Raw genomic sequence first — 21,151 nt, 5'->3', positions numbered from 1 at the left:
TTCACTAAGATTTAAATATTTACATATCCCCTCATTTTAAATATCTTGACAAAAGGCAAAATCTGAACATGATCCTTCACATCCTGAAAGAGCTGCCTACACCTGGCCAGAGCACACCAGAGATGCCCAAAACCAAGTGAAAATCCCTTGCCTAAAGCCATTCCCATGCCATGGCTGTTTGCCCATGGAGCAAGGATGGACAGAAAAAGAACCATTTTTAAGGACAATTTTGCTGATTACTGTTTTCTCAGAAAGAAACTCCTGGTCTGGAAGAACAGCATCAGCTTCAGGCTGGATCAAAGCAGCAAAGCCTGGGGTTGGTTCTGAAGGTTCAGGCTGGTTTTACCACTGTGACAATGCTGCTCCTTCCTCATGTTTCAGCTTTCACAGCAGGGTCTGCAAAAGTTCTCACTAAAAACCCATGGCAGATTTCTTTATTTTGAATTTTTGGGGAGTGGGATCCACCTCTGTAAGAGCTGCAGCATGAAAGGGTTTGGCAAGAGTCCCAAAGAAATGAGGGAATAGTGAAGGAAGAGCATTTGGAAGGACCTGTCCTACTGTGTATTGTGATCGTTGCCAAAGAACTGGGAGAAAAATTCCTGTTAAATAAAAGGGAGCTTGACTTTGATACTGATCATACATGAGAGTCTGAGGTTTAAGGTCTTGATGTCCCATGGCTGAATTTTCTACTCTTGTAGGAGAGGCCACCCTGCCAAGGAATGGAGGGGACTGATGTCACACCTGGGAGTTGCTCAGTGCAAGAATGAAGCTAAGAGACCCTTTGTGTCACTTAAACTGGAGTAATAGGGGAAAAAAGTAAATTAAATTAAAAATTAATAAAAGAGAATGTGGCAAAATTTGCAGCAAAATTAAATATTAAATTAAAAATTAATAAAAGAGAATGTGGCGAAAAGTCCAGCAGGTCCTTTTGCCTTTAGAGAGACCATCAAGATCAAACACATTTTAGACTGATCTAAACTGGATTTTTTTAATATGTTGTTTTAGGGTTTGATTTAGCAGACCAACAGACAAATCCTGTTGTCCCAGGATTTTTTAAGAGGTTGATGAATATGGCACAAGACTTATGAGAGCTCAACACAGCTCTGAAATGACAGAATCAGAGAATCCTTGAGGTTGGTCACCAAATCCAACCACCAACCTGGCACTACCGTGTTCACCACTGATGCACATCCTCAAATGCCAAATCCACAGATTTTTCCCCACCCTGGTTTGGACACTCTCTGGAATTTTTGAGCTGGATCAGCCTTCTCCAGCACCTGGAGAGCTGCTGATAACAGGATTATCCCACAAATCCCACTGGCACCTCCTCTCCTCCAGGGGGGTTTATGCAACAGGGAGGTGAGAATTCACTTGAACTTTTCCAAGCAAGGAACTATTAATTATTTCTTATCTTGCTGCACTATAAACAGATGGTAATGAATAAACAGGCTCCTAATTTAAACTTCATCAATGTTTTTTTCCAGCTTGATTTTTAATTTCCATATGTTCGCTGCTTCTCCTCCCATGAAACTTGATTGGACTTTTTTAGGGAGGACTGACAGAGATCCCCCCCAGGCTCCAAATTTGGCTTTTTTAGCCAGCCTCCACTGTGGAACAGCAAAAGCAGTGTTCAAACAGCATGGGCCATTTCTCACCTGGATTTTTTTCCATGTCACAGTGGTGATGATGAGCTTGCAGAACTCATTTTTATCTCACAAGTGTGAGCCATGTGCTGGGTAAGCAGATATGACAGGCATTGGGAGGGGGAATGGCACTATTATTTTTCCCATGTTTTCAATTTTTCAGACTTTTTTTATTGGCTTTTATTCTGTTTCCAAGACAGATAGGCCTAGAGAGCAAACAAAAAACTACAGTGCTGAAGGACTAGGTCTATCAGGCCAGGCTGGATGGGGCTTGGAGCAACCTGGGACAGTGGAAGGTGTCCCTGCCCATGGAAGGGGGTTGGAATGAGATGATCTTTAAGGTCCCTTCCAACCCAAACCATTCCATGTTTCTGTGATGCCACGAAGGCCGTGCTTCCTACACAGCTCTTGGTGTCCAGAGCTGCTCATCCCAGCCAGACACAAATCATGGTTCCCTATTCAGCTGTTATCCCCTAAATAACTCTCCTGCTTCTGAAAGAGTATCTGATTGCAGAGCAAATTAATTAGCAATAATGGGATCAACGATAATGAGCTGAGCCAGCCGACCTAGACCTGATTGATTTTCCTGCCTTTTTAAAAAAGAGAGGGCTACTTTTAAAAATTTATTAGCATTTTGTTTGTGTGCTTCAGTTTAAGCTGAACTGTTTGTAAATGAAAACCGTGGAGAAACAAAGTTTTCTCAAAAAAAACCCCAAAAAACAAAAAAGAGTTTTTTGGGAAGCAAAGCCCCTTATCCCAGCCCTTGGGAGAGCTTCCCTCCTGCTCAGTGCATTGTCAGCTGAGCAGCCACTGTGTTGCACACATATATCCCAGCTGGAAAAGCACCTGGAGCTAAATCCCAATTTTCAGTGAGGCTGGGATTGCATTCCTCCCTTCTGAAACACAGAATCATGGAAGAGTTTGGGTTGAAAGGGACCTTTAAAGGTCATCTTGTTCAACCCCCTTGCCATGATTTCACCTCAGCTGGCCAAATCCCCTCCAAGCCACTGAACACCAGCACAACACAGAAATTTTCTGTGAAATGTGTTTTTTTCCCAACACACCTGAGCTGCTCATTAAGATTTTAAATATTTAAATATCCCCTCATTTTAAATATCTTGACAACAGGCAAAATCTGAACAGGATTCATCACATCCTGAAAGAGCTGCCTAGACCTGGCCAGAGCACACCAGAGATGCCCAAAACCAAGGGAAAATTCCTTGCCTAAAGTCATTCCCATGCCATGGCTGTTTGCCCATGTGAATCTGGTCTACCTATTCCTGATTTTAATGGCAAAGAACCCACCCCTGTGTTGAATCCTATGTTGCATTTGATGTCTCTGCCAGTTATTTCAGCATGGGAAAAACACAGAGCAGAGGAATGCACATCACCAAACCCAGCCCTGAGCTGCAGCACAACTGCACCCCACACACCCTTCCAGAAACTGGGCAAGCCCTGCCACCAAGACCATAATATTCTCCTTCCTGCACACCTGCAGAGAGGTTGTTGGGTGTCCTCTGATGGCTACAAACTTCCTCAAAAGCCCAGACTTTGATCTTGGTGCTGTTTGGTTCTCCTGTGTACTCACTGCCAGCTTCAACTGCGTTTCCCTGTGGATTTCCCCCTCACTGCATCTTCTGCAGCCTTTCCTGTGCTGGGAAACAAATTAAATAAACTTCTCATCAGAGTCAGGCAATGTGGGAATCCAGGGCTTCCCTCTGGCTGCCCTGGCAGGTCTGGGACCCTGGCAGGGGTCAGGAACCCCCTGGACAGAGCCCCCAGAGACACTGGCTGTGATCTCTGTCCATGGAAAAGAGTTTTCAATCTTACAGGATGAATTACCAGCTCTGAGTGTTTGATATAAGCAATAATTAAGTGTGGCACGGGTACAAAAGTAAAATTTTAGGATTCTAGATGAGGGGTCCAAAGGGGACAAGATGGAGGAAATTGGGTGTGCCTTGTCCTTTTTCTCCTTCTTCATGCCCTCCATGTCTCACTGTGGTGTTGGCATTTTTCTGTTGGTTCAGGCTGGGGACACACTGTCCAACGTAGGTGACAGATATTGGCACGTTCTTGTAAATGCAGCCCAGGGAGTTTCTGGTATTTAATGTTTGTCACATCCCACTGAGGGCAGAGCCCCACACGCTGCCCTGCAGGACAGAGCTGGGCAGGGCAGCAGAACATGTTAGAGATAAACAGAATAAACAACCTGGAAACCAGCACAGACCAATTATGGCTTCTGCTTTGGCAGGGGGCTGACAGACAGAGACTTTCTACAATCTCAGAATCATCAACACCTCAGATTCTGACAAGGCAATATTTAGTGACCCCTGGACTGTGGAATCACAGAATCAACAGGGATGGAAGAGACCTTTAAAATTATCAAGTGCAATTGTCAAACTTCCTCAGAGATGGGTAAATCCACAGATACTGAGCCACACCCTAAAAGGGAATAGATTTACATGAATCATCTCCTTCCAAACCCCTGCCAAGGTCAGGGATACCTTCCAATATCCCAGGTTGCTCCAAGCCCTGTCCAACCTGGATTTGGGCATTTCCAGTGAAGGAAGAAATTTAATCTGAAAAGAAACCTGGATTTCAGCTCCTGTGAGGAAGGTGTGGGTGTTTGAAGACAAAAAAAAAAAAAAGAGGGTTAAGAAGAATGTTATTGTTTATCAGTGGAAATCTACCTGCTTAACCCAAGCCAGTGATCAACCTCAGCACCATCAAGTGCTCTCAAGAAATGACTAATCTGCCTGACACATCAAATTACAGCTGTGATTAAACCCCTCTGATCAATACAATTGATAATGGCTCCTAAACAAAGCTTTCTTTCCAGAATGTACCCAGACATTGTGTTTATTTCCACTCATTTGATTAGAAAGGATAACGAATTGCTCGTTAAACCTCAAGTGATTCTCCCTTTCCTGAAAAGGGTGGGAATTACAGAAGGCAACACAACCACCTGGCCATAAATCAAAGGTTAACACTGCAGATCACAGGGAGCCTCCATTGTTTTCCATCCTCCTGTTCTGGGGGATGGAACTGGGTTAAAATCATGTTTTTCCTCAGAGTTTTAGTAGGATTTCTCTTCCCAACAGCACTCAGATGAAACAGTCATCACCTTCATATGATCTCATATCATCACCTTCATGAGATTTCTCCCCAACAAAATCCCCCCTTGCCCCACCTATCAAAGTTCAAAGTTTGATTTTACAGCTCAGCCACACTTATTGAGTTATGGAGCCCCACTCCAGAATAACACATTCCTTGGCCTACTTGTGAACACTCTGAAGGGGAAACACATCCTGTGGAGGCATTTGGAAATTACCTGTGCACACAGCACGTAAAACAGAGCTCTCCATGCATTCATCCACAGTCACCCATTCAAGAGACAACAAATCTGGTTTTTTCTGTTGCCTCCAGGGCAGTTGTGAGTGTCTGGATGATAAAGTCGGTACTGAGCTCCTAAATACCTGCTGAGGTTTTGGGGCAACTGGATGCCAAATGCTTTCCACAAAGGAAGGGACTTTAAAATCATCTTCCATGGGCAGGAACATGTTCCACTATCCCAGGTTGCTCCAAACCTTGTCCAGCCTGGCCTTGGAGACTTCCAGGGATCCAAGGACAGCCACAGCTGCTCTGGGAACCCTGTGCCAGGGCCTCACCACCCTCTCAGGAAGGAATGTCTTCCTAACACTCAATCTAAACCTGCTCTCTTTCAGTTTGAAGCCATTCCCCCTTGTCATTCCAGTTGCAGAACTGTCTCCATGGACAAAGCCATTTTCCTGTGCTTAAATCTGCAATTTCTGAATCAGTCCAATTCATCAGAAGTGACTGGTGAAAATTGCAGCTTTATCCAAGTCCAATATTCCAGCATTCCATCAAGGGAAAAAACCCTCCAAAGGATTGCCATATACTTGCTTTGGGTATTAATGACTTGCAACATGGCTGTGTGTCTTTACTTCAGAATTGGGAAAAATACTTCCAATGGTTTAATTCTCTTGTTACGGGGAAAAAAAAAAAAAAAAAAAAAGAAGCTGTTTTGGACTATACTTTCCAATGAGAAAAATCATTTTAGAAAAGCAAAAAAAAAGCATAATCTCTTCAACAAATTTTTCTCCTTTTAATGTATTATATTTAATTTAAATTCTTTAAATATCCATGAAAACGAAATGAAGCATTTAGCTGGCTTTCAGATTAAGCTTTTTATCCACCCTGAGTTCTCCCTTCACTGGATTCGAGAAGAGCACATCTTAAAAAGGCTCCATTTAACTGTACAGGGGCACTTGAAACAGCTTCCAAATCAAAGACAACCATCCCTCAGTAGATAAGAGCAGGGGCTAAAAGCCTTCCTGGCATCCAGAGAAGCTCCTCCTGGGATCAGCTTGTCCCAGGATTCTGCTCCATCAGCTCAGCCCTTCACTCTGTGGCCTGGCTGCAAACATTGCCAATGTAGAGTTTCCTCTTCCACTTTTCCCTCTTTTGGGAGGAGGGATGAACATCTCAAGCAGGAGTTCAGATTCATCTTCCCAGCCCTTTTCCCAGAAAAATGATCCCTTCTTTTTGGATCCTGGCAGTCTCACCTAGGTCTCTAAACACCTTTTGCTGACAGACACTGGGTTGGTAACTTGAAAGAGGCATTTGGAGGGGGAGAGATCCAACTGGATGCCTTAATTTGGGATTCTGACAGCTCTGCTGCAGGACAGGGTTGGATGGGATGGAGCAGCACCAAAACCTCCCTCATTTCCTGGTTATTGAAGCAGGAAGAAGGTTAAGGAGACTGGAGACCCTTCCAGGGGGATTTCTCAGTGTGGTGAGTGCTCCATGAACAAGGAGAGGTATTGTAAATGCAGGTGAACCCAATGGGAAGAAATGAGGATGTCTGACTCAATTCAGAAGGCTGAATTATTTCTTTATTATAACTATGCTAAAATATATTAATATACTATATAAAAGGTGGATACTAAAACTATATACTACTTTCTCTGACTCTAACTCTAACACAACTCGTGATCCTCTCTGAGAGTCCAGCCCCAGGTGGGTTGGATTGTCCATCAGGCTCAAACAATCCTCACCAGAATCCAACCAAGCCATCACCCCAGGTAAACAATTCTCCAAACACATTCCACATAGGAAAATCAAGGAGCAGAAATAGAAATTGTTTTCTCTTTCATTTCTCTCTGTGTGTACTTCTATGAAAAATCCTGAGAGGGAGAGAAATGTGCTTGCCACAGAGAGGATCTCAGCTGCCTGTCCCAACTCCAGAAATACTTCACAGCCTTGGAGCACCCCCTGCTCACCCCCAGGACAGGAGCAGTTTTGGCACAGGGAAGGGAGGCCAGTTAAACCAAAGGAGATGGTCACAATGACTTCCCTTAGAGTGATCCAAGACTTTGGAGAACTTATGGATTTCAATTCCCAAGGAAAAATCGTAAAAAATCCAGTTCAGGAAGGTGGACAACTGATTAAACTCACTGAAACACCTCAGTCAGGCATTTCCAGCCAGGAGGCTGCAAGGGAAGCTGCAGAGCTGCTGGAACTCTTGGCTGACTTTGGAAGCACCCATTTCTCTCCCTCCTGAAGAGCAGCTGGAGGAATCCTTGCTCCAGCAGCAGAAGGGCTGGGAAATGGCCAGGACAAGGCAGGTGTGAGGTTGGGGGAGGTGGGTTTGTGTGGGAATCCAGAGCTTCACTCTGGCTGCCCTGGCAGGTTTGGGACCCCCCTGTGCATAGCCCCCAGCGACACTGGCTGTGATCTCTGTCCATGGAAAAGAGTTTTCAATCTTACAGGATGAATTACAGGCTCTGAGTGTTTGGTATAAGTAATAATTAAGTGTGGCACGGGTACAAAAGTAAAATTTTAGGATTCTAGATGAGGGGTCCAAAGGGGACAAGATGGAGGAAATTGGGTGTGCCTTGTCCTTTTTCTCCTTCTTCATGCCCTCCATGTCTCACTGTGGTGTTGGCATTTTTCTGTTGGTTCAGGCTGGGGACACACTGTCCAACGTAGGTGACAGATACTGGCACGTTATTGTAAATCCAGCCCAGGGAGTTTCTGGTATTTAATGTTTGTCACATCCCACTGAGGGCAGAGCCCCACACGCTGCCCTGCAGGACAGAGCTGGGCAGGGCAGCAGAACATGTGAGAGATAAACAGAATAAACAACCTGGAAACCAGCACAGACCAATTATGGCTTCTGCTTTGGCAGGGGGCAGACAGACAGAGACTTTCTACAATCTCAGAATCATCAATACCTCAGATTCAGACAGGTTTGCTGGCCAAGGAAAGACAGAAGTGTTGCCATACCTGAGGTCTGGTTGTCCCAGGTCAGCTCTGCCAGGCACTGGCTGCGCTCCTCCTCGATCTCCTGCATGATGCTGCACTCGGGCCGCGTGCTGGACACCTGCAGGGAGGGCACAGGAGGACACAGTGAGCAAAGCCCATGCTCAGGGAGGCATTCCTGGGCATTCATGTCCTCGTGGAGCAAGCTGGAGCTCTCCAGGACCATTGCACAGATGTGCACCCAGCCTTATCTTGTGCTCGCTCAAGAGGAGGGAGAGCAACCCAGAGCCTGCTGAAAAATCAGGATTCCCCTCCATTTCTTTAGGAAAAACCCACACAACCTATTTTTTTTTCTTGATGATCAGCATGATAATTCCCTTATGGGGAATTTTGGAAGGAATTGGAGACAGGACCTCTAAACCACATCATGAAAAACAATTCAATTTTTTTATCCTCTACACAGACAGGAAGAGTGAGCTCAGCTCACATCATTACAGCACGGCTCAGAAGGTCACAAGACCTTCTTAGTTATAAGACCTTTTAAGGAGTTATTGACCAATAAAACACTGCCAAAAAGGATATTTATGTTTTTGACCCAATCCTTAAATATTTAGTCTTATGGACTCATGCTACAGTGTGAGCTTTTTTTAGCCAATCGTGTTATGAACACAAACCTACAGTGTTGCATTCTAAACTCCTTGTTTACCTCTGTAACTACTTTTCTTTTTTCTATATCTTAAACTCTAAAAATCTAAACTTTACTTATCTCAACGTGTCTCTGCTTTAAACCACAAATCCACATTCTCACTTGTAGCACCTAAGTTTAGAAGCCTTTTCCAAGGTCTCATCAAACCCTGGGTTTAATTCTAAGCATTGGCTTACAGGCCCAAAGTTCTGAGAGTTCCCTGCATTTTGGATTTCAACACATCAGGAGCAATTCTGCTGTTTCATACTCTGGAAACCCTTCCTGGCTAACCAACACCAGCAGCTATGTAGGGCAGGGCATCTTCAATATTTATGCCAGGAGCAGTGGGATCTGTGCTTCGTGGTTTATTCCCTGGCTCTCACGCTAATTCAAAGCACAACAAACCCCAAATCAAATAAGAACAGAATCTCTGATGCAGATTAGGAGATCAAGGAGCTAAAAAGCAGGAAATTCCCAGTGACAAGGCTTTTTCCCTCTCAAGTGGTTTCTCCTCAGCCAGCCCTAATCAAGTTGTGTTTGTAATACAACAACGGCCACAAATGTTCAGGTAATTAATTGTAGACTGCTCACAATGTGCAATTCATGAACTGCCTCAGTCATAAAACATGGAAATGGTGATTTTCACTCCAAAAAAAGGAACTCACACATATCTCAGTGTCCCCTCGTCACCAACACACTCTGAGCTTGGAGGGGACAACTTGACCATTGCAATGGGCAGAAGCTGAGGCTGCTCCCTGCTCTTTTAAAGGGATTGGAAAGGGGAAAAACTTTTCAGAAACCCAACTGCAAAGAGGTGGAGAGAAGGGAATGATGTCAAGAGAGCCAAACCTTGGCTTGAGTTTATACTGTCCCTGTTAAATGTAATGTGGGAAAAAACATCCGTGGGGTGAACTTCAGGAACAGATCATGAGGAGACAGGAGGAGTGATTGATTCAGTGTCCCCTCTTGAGGGTTTTGGGATAATCATATATTTTCATCAGAAATAGGCAGAGAAAAATGAATTAAGAAAAAAAAAATAATTTCCTGTCTCATTTCAAAATGCATTGAGTTATTGTTCTGTTGATATATTTGCCATTCAAGGTTTTAAGACAAAAAAAAAATTCCAGCAATCCTTTGAAGGAACAATTGTTTGATGTGAACTTGGGTTAAGACTATAAAATAATTTAACACATTAATCTTACCATTTCCTATTAACCTATCCTGCTCTCTTCCCTGTTTCATGCCATGCCTGGTTTAGATTTTAATTTCCTTTAGGTAGGGAATGGGCCTTGATTAGTAGTGTATAAACAAATAATTGTGGTTTTCTAGTCAAATTAAAAAGAAACAAAAATACAAACACTAGAAGAAGGGGAGTCATTTGGAGTTGTCTTCATTCTCAAATATTTATTTTCCCCAAAGGGAAACAGATCTTTGGAAATTTCATCTTGGCTCATCTGAAATACCATAGAGTTATTTTGTTTTTATTTACAGTTCTTCTTGCCATTTTATTTTAACCTTAAAAAGGCACGGGGGGAACTGTGAGAGATCTGCAGAACATTTGCTGGAAAAATAAAGATTGAAATGTTTTCAAAATATTCTGACTTTTTCAAGGGGAAGTTTTAACTCTCTGGACTTAAACATTTGCCAAATTCATCTTACATCTTTAAATACCTCTGGTTTTCACTTTATAAATTAATTCATACAACTCTAACTTTGATCAGGGCTGGCAAAGCACTCTGTAGTTCTACAATATATCTGAATATTTTTAGGCAGTAGATTTTACACCAAGCACATTAGCAATTCACTGCCACTTCTTCCCTTCACCAAAATCCCATGCCTGAGCTGGATAACTGTATATTCACCTCAATGGTCCAATATTTATTTCTGATTAACTGGTTTTATCACCTTTAAAAAACAAATGAGGCTTTGTTTTGAAAAGTGAGCTTGTGACACGCTCAGGTAGACTTAAATATACATAGAATTTTTAAAATATCTTGTTTTTTGCCATACAATCCAAAAGAAAATATATCTATGTTGGGCAAAACTCTGAAAAAAAGTCTCCAGCAGCTAAATACCAAAATACAGAAGATCCTGGATTTGTGGTGCTGGTGCTGACTTCCTGTGAGCTTTTAGAGAAGTTGGGTGCTCACAACAACTCCAAGCCAAACTGCAGTTTGAGGCAGAGGGGCTGGAAAAGGTCCTGGGAGTGCTGGTGACAGCAGCTGAACGTGAGCCCAGGTGGGCAGGAAGGGCAGTGGCACTCGGACTGGATCAGGAATTGGGTGTCCAACAGGACCAGGGTGGGAATTGTCCCCTGTGCTGGGCAGTGGTGGGACCACCCCTCCAATCCTGGGGTCAGTTTTGGGCTCCTCATGACAAGAATGACACTGAGGGGCTGGAGCGTGTCCAGGGAAGGGAACAGAACCCCAGGAGGGGCTGAGTGAGCTGGGAAGGGGCTCAGCCTGGAGAAAGGAGATTCAGGGGGGACCTTGTGGCTCTGCACAGCTCCTGACAGGAGGGGACAGCCAGGTGTGGCTCTTCTCCCAAGTAAGAAGTGACAGAACAAGAGAGATGGGCTTCAATTAGCACCAGGGAATGTTTAATTTGGATATTAGGGAAAGTTTCTTCACTGAAAGGGTTAATCCTTGCACAGGCTGCCCAGGGCAGTGGTTGAGTCACCAATCCTCTGGAGATACTTAAAAGCCATGTAAATGTGGCACCTGGGGACATGAGCCAGCCAGCGGTGGCCTTGGTACTGCTGGGCAATGACTCCTCTGGATGATCCTGGAGATCTTTCCCAGCCTTAATGATTTTATGATCCCATAAAGAAAGAGTGGGATGTGTCTGAGCTTCTCTGTCAGTGGGACACATCATCCTCAATTTTAGCTGAGTCAGAGCTGTGTGTTTAGTCTGACCTGGATTTTTAACCATTCCTCCAAGTCCACAGAGAAAAGCAAACACCAGCTCTGAAGGCTTTCATCCCACTCCACTGCCTGTGGTTGGATGGCTTCAAACTTAAATACCCAGCACTCAGCTGGAAAAGGTCAGTGATGTGTGAATTTAATGTCCACAGACCTTTAACTCAATCAAGGGCAACAAACAGATTCACACTGGACGGCTTCGAGTTTATGGCTCATTTTGCATATTAACTAAATCAGTAAATAAATAACTATCATTTGTCATTCCTCCTTCAACCTGCTCAGTGATAACAGAAATAACCCCCACATGTCACAGCAGTCACTGATACAGGCTGACAAAGGCAGATGGAATAAAAATAACCCAAAAAGATCACAATTTTGGACATCATTAGGAAACAAAGTGTGGGTTTTTTTGTTGGGGGGGTTAGCAGGGAACAAGTTCAGCTGCCTTAATTCCCCTCCCAGGTGACAAAATGCTCATGGTTGGAAAGAGCCCTGAAGAACTGAGTCCTGCCTGGCAAAGGGCATATTCCCTGGAGGAAGAGCTAAATTATCTTTCTTTGGTCTATTCCTCCTGGAAAAGTTGAATTAGACTTTACAGACAGCTTTGAACAAACTCACTTTACTAATTCTCCATTTCCAGGTTGTTTTTTACTATGTTGTGTTGCTCTGTTTGGTTTTTTTCCCTATAGAAAAGGCAGAAATTCTGGGCTTTGGCCTCTTTTACTGCAGTGAAAACTGGCCACACAGACAAAGGGTTGGGAGCACATGAGTTCACTTTTCCCATCCAAAAAATAAATACAAAGCAAAAGGCATGATCAGCTCTGGTTAGCTCACGATAACATCAGAGGGTGAACTGCAATCCAGTTTCTTGGGAATATCCATTATGGGTGAAGCTGAAACGTGGTAACCACCCCTCACAAATCCCTCCTGGCATGCCCAGAACACCCTGTAAAGCTGTGGGGGGCTTGTCAGGGGTTTTTCCAATCTGATACCTGAGCAGAAAGATGAAGGGAATGTTTTTCTGGATGTGATTTCTTGCAGCCCTGAGCTCTGCAGCAACGCTCACGTAACAAGGAGTTGTAACCAAAGTCTTTATTAATGAGAGTTTTCCTTCCCAACAGATCCCAGGAATTGTTAGAGGATTACTGTGCAGTCTGCTGCTGCAAATTAAACCTTTGTGTCCACTCTTTAATGAAATACAATTCCAAGGGTTGCCACAGACTGAAGGAGCTGCAGAAATATTTAGTTTCAGCTGCGGGGCCAGAATATCCAGGGGACACGTGGCAGCTCCTCAGAGACAGGTGGGAGTCACAGAAGAAGGGCTCTGAGCCTCGATGTGTCCCTTTCTCCTGATCCCAGGTGTGGGAAGTGGATTTGTAGGGAATTCCCCAAGCCTGACAGAAGGCTCACACAGTGTGTGCATCCCTGTGCAAACCTCGAGATAAGAAATGCTGGCTTACAAGTACCATAGAACAAGACAGTGTTGAGAGAGAAATGGAGCTAGAAGCAAGTTTCAAAAGATAATTTTACAAATAAGACCAGATATTTTGGAGAAATAGAACTAGGAAAGATGCATTGTAGTAGGACCCAGGAGGGGTAATTTTAGATGATTGGCTTTAAAGCATTTACAACACAGTGTAGCAAAAGCTGATAAGCCAAGAAACATTTATAATGTATTATAACTGAAAAATAGTTAGCTTCTAATAATAATGTGAATTATAACACCTGTAGTATCTCACTCTTCACATAAAACTAAAATTAAAAGTTTTTTAAGCACCTCTTCATTACACCATCTCTAAATCAAAAACAAAAATCCAACACCCAGGTTGTTCCTGGGCTCACATGGAATTCTCTGGATGGAGCCTCCAGAGATGAGAACCAGGGTGACCACAGTGATAACAGAATTTGGGGTCAAACAGAGGAGGAGAAGAACTGAAAATTTTTCAGGTGATGCAATCCAACCCCTCACCCATTTCTGTCCAGCTCAGTGGAAGCAGACACAGGTTCACTTCCAGCTCTGAGTGACAATTTCTCCCCATCCCTACAGCTTCTGTGAGAACAGGAATGCAATAAGACAAGAGCAAGTTCCCTTCCTAGAGTTTCTGTAACTTGACTTCAGTCACTGCTCGAGGTGGAGATGAAGTTTTTTAACCCTTTCTTACATAAGCCACAAAGTAAATGAAAGATTTTAGCAGGCAGGTCTTATTTCAAGCATCAGAAATCCAACCTCCCTCTGGCTTTCATCCATACTCATTATTTGTAGGAACACAGGACTGAAGGAACTTCTCTCAAAACCACCCTGGCTCTGATTTCTTTCCTAACTTCATTGAACTCTGTCTTAAAACTACATTTTCAGATTATTTTTTTTCCTTTTAAACATCCTCAGGAAAACACAGCTTTATTCCTAAAACCCCTCTGAGTCAGCCAAAAAAATACAGTGTAAAAGTGCAAGAATGACAAAAGGAAGACACCAAGGATTTTTTTTTCTATAGTGATGAGTAACACAATTTCCAACAATAAAGCTGTCAAAAGCTGCAAAAGCTCTGGAGGCCTGGGGAAAATAATTTTTAAAAGGGAGTATTTATGAAGTATTATAATTATTTGTTTTTCTGAAGGACCTTTGTGTAAGAATCCAAAACCATGTTACAAATGCCGTGACAATGTGAGGAAGTAAATTTTAGATATCAGTAATATAGACAGAATGGAAGACAAATCCAAGTTTAAAACACCCCAAATCTCCTTTGTAGGAGGATTTGCAAACCCAGTGATTTTTTGTGAATAAATAAATTTCCCTGTGACTAACCACCAGTGAGGGACCATGGGCAGCAGCACATGTCCCTGGGAGACTTTCCCAAATAAATGAAGTGCAGGCAAATGCCCAAATCTCCTGACTCCCACTTAGCTGCTCAAACCTCTCCATTTTCTCTTCCTGCCAAACATCATCCTGCCAGTGACAGATCCATCGTTTGACAAGGAAAGCAGATGTCTTTTCCCAGCTCATCCCTGTCAAACAAAGGCAACTTGGCCAAATCATTCCAGCAGCTCGGAGGCTCCAGAGCCTTCTTTCAGTCAGATTGTCCCATTTCTGTGGGAGGGGTTGGAAGAGCAGGGAAAAAGGAGTGTTTTGCAAAGGGCTTGGAGAGCCAGAGGGAAAGGGAAGCCGAGCAGCTGTGCTCCTTAACTCCTTAGGGACAAGCTTGCAAATGCCTCTACTGGGAGAAAAAAAAAAAAAAAAAAAAAAAAAAAAAAGAAATGAATTGGGGTTTTTAAGGGAGAAGAGAACCCTGGAATTTCAGTTATGGCACACAAGTAAAAGAGAGGCAGCATCTGAGTGAATTCAAATGTGCTGGAGACAGCTCTGGTGGCTGGGTAAGAACCTTCTGCTCCTTAAATGATCAGCTGGAGTAGCCAAGGCTGAGTTTCCTCTCCAGGAATCTCAGAGTGATTTATTAAAAAATATGGATATTGATCTAATACCAATATCTAACTGTGACTGACAAAAACTCTCTAACAGTTTAAAGTTAGAAAGTGTGTGTTTATTGTGTTTATTGTGTGTGGGATCACTCCCAAATCCACACCGCAGCTTCCAGGTGATTACAGAGTCTTTTTATCCATACAAGTATTGAATGCCCAAAATACAAATACATATTCATAATTTTGGTACATCCCATTCCACACTTTGTATCCTAATCACTTCAAAAGCTATTCAGCATGCATGGTTTGTTCCTTGAAGTAGGTCGGTGTCCCTTTCATGGGAAGGGATCCCAAAATGAGGAAGTCAATCAAGTCTTCCTCCTTCTGACCTTTCTACGTTTTCAATGCAAATATGACAAATGAACTCTTGGTAGAACTCCCTTTTTTTGTCTTCAATTGGTTTCACAACAGAGGAGGCCCACAATTGTCTTATGTTCCTAAAAGCTATTTGCCAGTTTCTATATTCTTCATTATAAACCCAGCTAACTAAACATTGTGCTGACAAGCAATCAATTATTAGTTAACTACCAACTCTTAACTTCATCAAGGTCTACTCATTTATTTTAATTAACTTTGGTAAGGCTTATCTGTAACTAAAATCTTAGATCTTCTAAAATCTCTAAATTCCTTAAAATTTACATTTCAAGAGTGAGGACCTGAATCCAGGCTGCTGCAGGAATAGAGGGATGCTGCAATACCGGGATCACAATGCATAGATCTGCAATTACAGAGCAAAGTGCTGCAATATCCCTCATGGCTGAGGGAAAAAAAAGAGTGGAACAACCATAATAACCCCAAAAAATATTAGGGACAGAAAGGAGTGAAAGAAGCAAGCTCCACTACCTGGAGTGCAAATTATCTTGTTTTTTCCCCTGAACTACTGATCATTGACTACTTTTAATTTCCCTTTCTCTTTGGGTCTAAGAAGCCTGATTGAGGGAAGACAGTTCTTTTTAATAAAAATGTTCCAGAATTTACCCATTAAACTATTTAAGCCTTCTGGATGAATTTCAACTCCAAAGCGTCTGCTCAGTCAATGTCAGGAACAGCAGGAATCCAAAAGAAAATGCAGATCCAGACCTGCCTGACCCTCAGGGCTCAGGAACGGGATTTGGGGATCTGTGGGCAAAAGTCATGTGTTTGTAATGTAAACATCGACACATATCTTCACACTGATTGCCCTTCCTCACCTGGAGAGAGAAGCAGGAACTTTCAGGGCATGAGTCACTCCAAACTGAAGGAATTCTCTGAAACAGGCATTAAAAAAACCTTGCCCTGTTCTGCTCCATCCAGGGAGCATGAGGCTTGGTGGTTGGATGCCCACTCTGCCAATATCTGAAGTTAAATAATCCAAACCTCACAGACCTGGGCTCATCTAAACTGAATAATTCCCCTCCAGACTGCTCCATCCTCCCCCCAGTGTTCTCCAAGAGCCTGTGGAGATGGTAGCTGGAAGGATCCCTATAAAGAAGTTGAGTGAGTACTTGTAATTGCTCTAATTTGTTCCCAGTCTGGGCTTTTTATTCCAAGACACAGCAACTCTGCCATGCTCTGTTCAGGAAAGGCCCTGGGCCCCAGCAGAATGGGCAGGTGAGCTGTTAATGCTGTTCTGAACTTCTGCTCATCCAGCCCCGAGTCATCTCCTGAGCAGCCACCTCTTCATGCTGTGCACAGGAAAAATGTTTCCTAATTCAGATGCAGGTTCAGAAGGGACTGAAAAACCACAGATCCCAATTCCTGACAGCCTCCATCCATCCATCCACCTCTGATTCTTTCCCTGGGCAGGCTCAGAGTGCCCCCAGCCAGCCCTGCCTGCTCCCCACTGCACCTCCAGGTCACTCTGGCTGTGCCACCTGAGTCTTATTTTCCTCCTGAATCCAGCCCTGATGCCACCCCCCAGCAGGTCCACCTGCCATGGCCATCAGCTCTGGAGATGAACTCAGATCTGGTCAGCTTCCCCAGAGAGCTGGGAAGGCTTTTTGGGTGGAGGGGATCCCAAATCCAGAGGAGGTGAATCTGTCAGATTGTCCAGAAGAATCCACAAGCTGGCAAGTGGGAGCTCAGTGCAAAGCCTGGCACAAAATTAAAGCTTGACCTAAACCACAGTGAAGTCCTTGAGGTTTCTCCTCTCTGTCCTTCCCCAGACCTCTCCCACTGCCTGGGATTGATGTACACAGATCACATCCACAAAACCTTTGGAAAACAGGACCCCACAGGCCTCCTGCAAGGCTGGGTGTGTCTGGGTGTCAGGATGACCCCAAGAGTGTAAAAGTTCTCATTTCCCAGCCCCCGCAGCCAAAGAAGGAGTCTGGAATGTGTAGGGTCAGCTCCTCAAGGCTGTTTATTTTTCCTTATAGATAACATTCTTTCTCTGACCTACCAAGGTCTGTCTAGCAGGTCCCACCATGGAATTCTGTTTGCTCTCTAGGGTGGTGTTCACATTTTTTACTAAAAACTACGTGTACTATATTTACAATATTGTGCCAATACCTATCATCTATGTTGGACAGTGTGTCTCTACCTTAAACCAACAGAAAAGTGTCACCATCACAGCAAGACATGGAGGACAATAAGAAAGAGAAGAAGGTCAGGACATGCCCAAACCCCTCCATCTTGACCCCCTGAATCCTACTCTAAAACCCACAAAATTCTACTTTTTCACCCTGTGTTAATTCAACTATCACACTACTCAAACCCTTGTGGCTTGTAATTCCTCATACAGAGTTGGCAATTTTTTCCATGGGCTAAAATAGAAGCCACAGATGTTTTTGACTTCTTGCCAGGGTCTGGAGACAGCCAGGGCAGCCAGAGGGATGTGCTGGACTCCAGCAGGTATGGGGCATCACTTATAACCAAGGACAAAGAAAACTGGGCCTGCTCCAGCTCTCAGAAAAGCTGCAGTGGTTTGGTTTGAGGAACAACAGTTTTGGACATGAACACAGGCAGCTCCTCTTAAGTTTTAGGGGAAGTGAAAGCCCTGAGAGTGTCTAGAAATCCAGTGTGACGCCACTATCAGGAAAGGAAGGGCTGGAGTGACAGACACCAGGCTTGCCCCGTGTTCCTGCTGGAAATCCTCAGAGCTGGAATAAGAACCGACTTCACCTGGAGCTCTGGGACTGTTTGGAGAGGAGGCAGATCCTGTCCACATCTTCTCACTGTTTGGTTTTTTTTAATGCACTCAATTAAGGACAGCAAAGGGAAATGTTACAGACCAGACTGAAACAGAGTGGGTTTTGGGTGGGTATTAGGAAGGAAATGATTCACTGGTGAGGCCCTGGCACAGGTTGCACGAGGAATTTGTGGCTGCCTCATCCCTGGAAATGTCCAAGGCCAGGTTGGATGGGGTTGGGAGCAACCTGGGACAGTGGAAGGTGTGTCAGTATCACATCCTGAAGAGCAACCAGGAGGAGACAGAAACAAGAAACAGAAAACAAGAAAAAAGGAATACATAAAATAATCCTTCCTATTGGTTGTGTTATCCACAGCCACCACAGTGCCCTTCTAGAACACAGTCTGGGATAAGGTTTTAACCTTCTTGGCTATCAGTTCCTTCCACATCTTTTATCAAACCAACCTAAGAGCAATTCCAGGATGACTTTACTATTCATACATCATTTCCATTCTAAGCTAGTGGCCCTAAACAGGGTTTGTTTGTGCCACTATTAGGAGCTTTCTATGAAAATCCAGGTATGTTCCTGGAACCATCCATAAGCACGTCTCATTTCAAAGAATTCACTCTCAAAGGGCTACTTCCCTAAAAGGGAGAGCACAGAAAATACAAAAGAGAGCACAAAAAATACAAAGGTGTTGGCACAGGATGAGTTTGGTTCATTCAGACATTGGGCAAAAAAAGGAATGTTTCCTCTTTCAAACGGAGTAGAAGTGGCTCAGTCGAGGCTCTGGATGAGCATGTTACTCATGGGTTTGTATAATAAAGCATTTTTGTCAGAGCTCTCTATGAATGGTTCTTCACAGATGGTCTGAAGCATCCTGGTGGGCCTTCCAGGAAGAAGGACATGCTGGGATGAGCTCTCATCCTCAGGACAAAGGAAAAAGCCATTGTTCCTAAAAATGAGGGAGTCAAAAGTGCCCCAGTGGTTTGGAGCCACTCCAAGCTCAAGAGCTTCTCCGACAAGAATTAGGACAGGGACACCTCTCCTCCCTTGGTCGAGGAGGGTGGGAAAAAAAAGGACAACTCATTTGTAAAATGAGTGAAGCAGAGCAAGGTTAGGATGACTGCAGGGAGCAACACTGCCACAGAGAAAAAGGATTCACAAAAATGGGGAAAACCACGCAGAGAGCAAGTGAGGAGATCCTGACCTAAGCCAGCACAGGATGGACACACGGACAGAGCTGAATCAGAAGAACAGAACATGCTGGAGAACACTGATTGTCCTGGGATCTCCTAGAGGAAGGTCTCTAATTGCATTTAAGTTTGCCAGCTTTGAGTAAAGACATTTTTGATAACCCTCCTGTGCCCAATGGCCAGTGCACATGGAGGACATCATGTATCTGAAGAGGGACATTCTCATCAGGACTTAGCAGCCTGACTATAGATTTTAGGAGGAATTAAACAGTCCTGGAGGAGTAAACATTACTGGACTCAGTAAACAAAGCTATCGGCACTCCCCCTGCACAGTGCTGTGCACAGGGTCAGAATGAAGACATGGGAATAATTCAAAATGTGGTTCCACTCCTGGTGCCTGAAAAGGGAGTTAAAGCCACAGGTTGAACAGGTTGTAACATGAGCCCAAGTGCCTGAAAAGGTGACAAATAAGACATGACAGGTTCACCCACACTGTCTAAACCAGGCATGCACACAGCTCTTCCACCTGAGGAGAGCACTGACATCTCCCCAGGGCCACACTTAATTCTTCTGGCAGCTCCCACCACCTTCCTGCTCATGGAGGGATGCTGTGACAGGGCTGCACCCCTGCCACAGAAACTTCTGAGCACACAGCTGAGTGCCAGGTGGGACAGATGACCCCAGTGAAGTGTCAGATGATGGAAATACCCACATTCCAAACCCAAACAATCCCAGCAGCTTCCATGTTCTAAACACAGAATCATGGAATGGTTTGGGTTGGGAGGGACCTTGAAGTTAATCTCATTCCAACCCCCTGCCTTGTGCAGGGCACCTTCCACTGTCCCAGCTTGCTCCAAGTCACATCCAACCTGACCTTGGACATTCCCAGGGATGGGCTATGGTGAGGCTTGACCAGGGACGCGATTTTTCAAAAAGCTTTAAGGACACAAGGATCAAAGCCTCTTGCTTCCTGCAGGGATCCACCACCCCAGCTTGGCTGTTGGATGGGAGCTTTGCTGCTCATCCATCCCCCAAAAAAAACCAACTTCCAACACCCTCAGACTGTGCACCAGTGGTAAACCTGATGTTCAGGCAGATAATTAATTCTGCTTTATTCCCCCAGGCATTTCCTTTTGTCACTCCTTACCTGCTAACAGCATAGATGGGGGAAAGAGATTAGAGGGAAAATGTTTCTGCTTTGTTTGGTTAAAAGGGAAAATGTAGAATAGCACAAATGACACAGAAAATGAGTGTTTTGATGACAAGACCAAATCTTAGTGGTACAGCACCACCAGACCTCTCTCAGGTGATGCCACTGGCTGTAGATCTCAATGTTTTACTGAGGTTGTGTCCTTTTGACAAAAGGAGAATCCAAAGCAGAAAACCCAAAATAAACTCCACATAAAACCAACCAAAAAAAAAAAAAAAACCACCAAAAAAACACACTCAAAGGAACCTAAGAAAACCTCAACCCACAAAAAACCAACAATAAACTGTCAGTTGGTCTCTCTGCCTCCAAAAACTCCTTCTTTACAGAAAAAAAAAAATGTAGACAAAGAAGTAACAAACCCCCACAAAATACTTCACACTCTGTTACTAGCATTTGAATGTCTCTAAAAGACCTTTCCATGTGCCAGTCTACATTGATGTCCACATCTGTCAGAGATATGAAATATTGAAATGTTCTCCTCAAAATACCCTGCTCTGCCAGCAAAGAGCCAACAGAAAAACAGAATTTGTGTGGAAAAAGGAGTGGGAAAGAAAAGAGTTTGGCCCTTTTTCCACAGGAACAAAGGAAAAACTTCAAATCCCATCTTAGGAGTCTTGGGTATGAGAA

General features: G+C 43.9%; 1 protein-coding gene across 3 annotated transcripts in view; it reads right to left on the bottom strand.

Moving 5' to 3' along the window:
- LOC110474508 (vasoactive intestinal polypeptide receptor) overlaps window positions 1-21,151 on the bottom strand; it is a 120,124-nt gene that overhangs the window by 66,967 nt on the left and 32,006 nt on the right. For all 3 annotated transcript variants that reach the window (XM_077789712.1, XM_077789720.1, XM_077789727.1), the window contains exon 2: window positions 7,953-8,049. In XM_077789712.1, coding sequence (XP_077645838.1) covers window positions 7,953-8,049 — 97 coding nt within the window. The remainder of the gene's footprint in view (window positions 1-7,952; window positions 8,050-21,151) is intronic.

Source organism: Lonchura striata, chromosome 1 (assembly GCF_046129695.1).
Source record: "Lonchura striata isolate bLonStr1 chromosome 1, bLonStr1.mat, whole genome shotgun sequence".
In the NCBI taxonomy this organism is placed as follows: Eukaryota; Metazoa; Chordata; class Aves; order Passeriformes; family Estrildidae; genus Lonchura; species Lonchura striata.
This window is presented reverse-complemented; position numbering and strand designations above follow the sequence as displayed.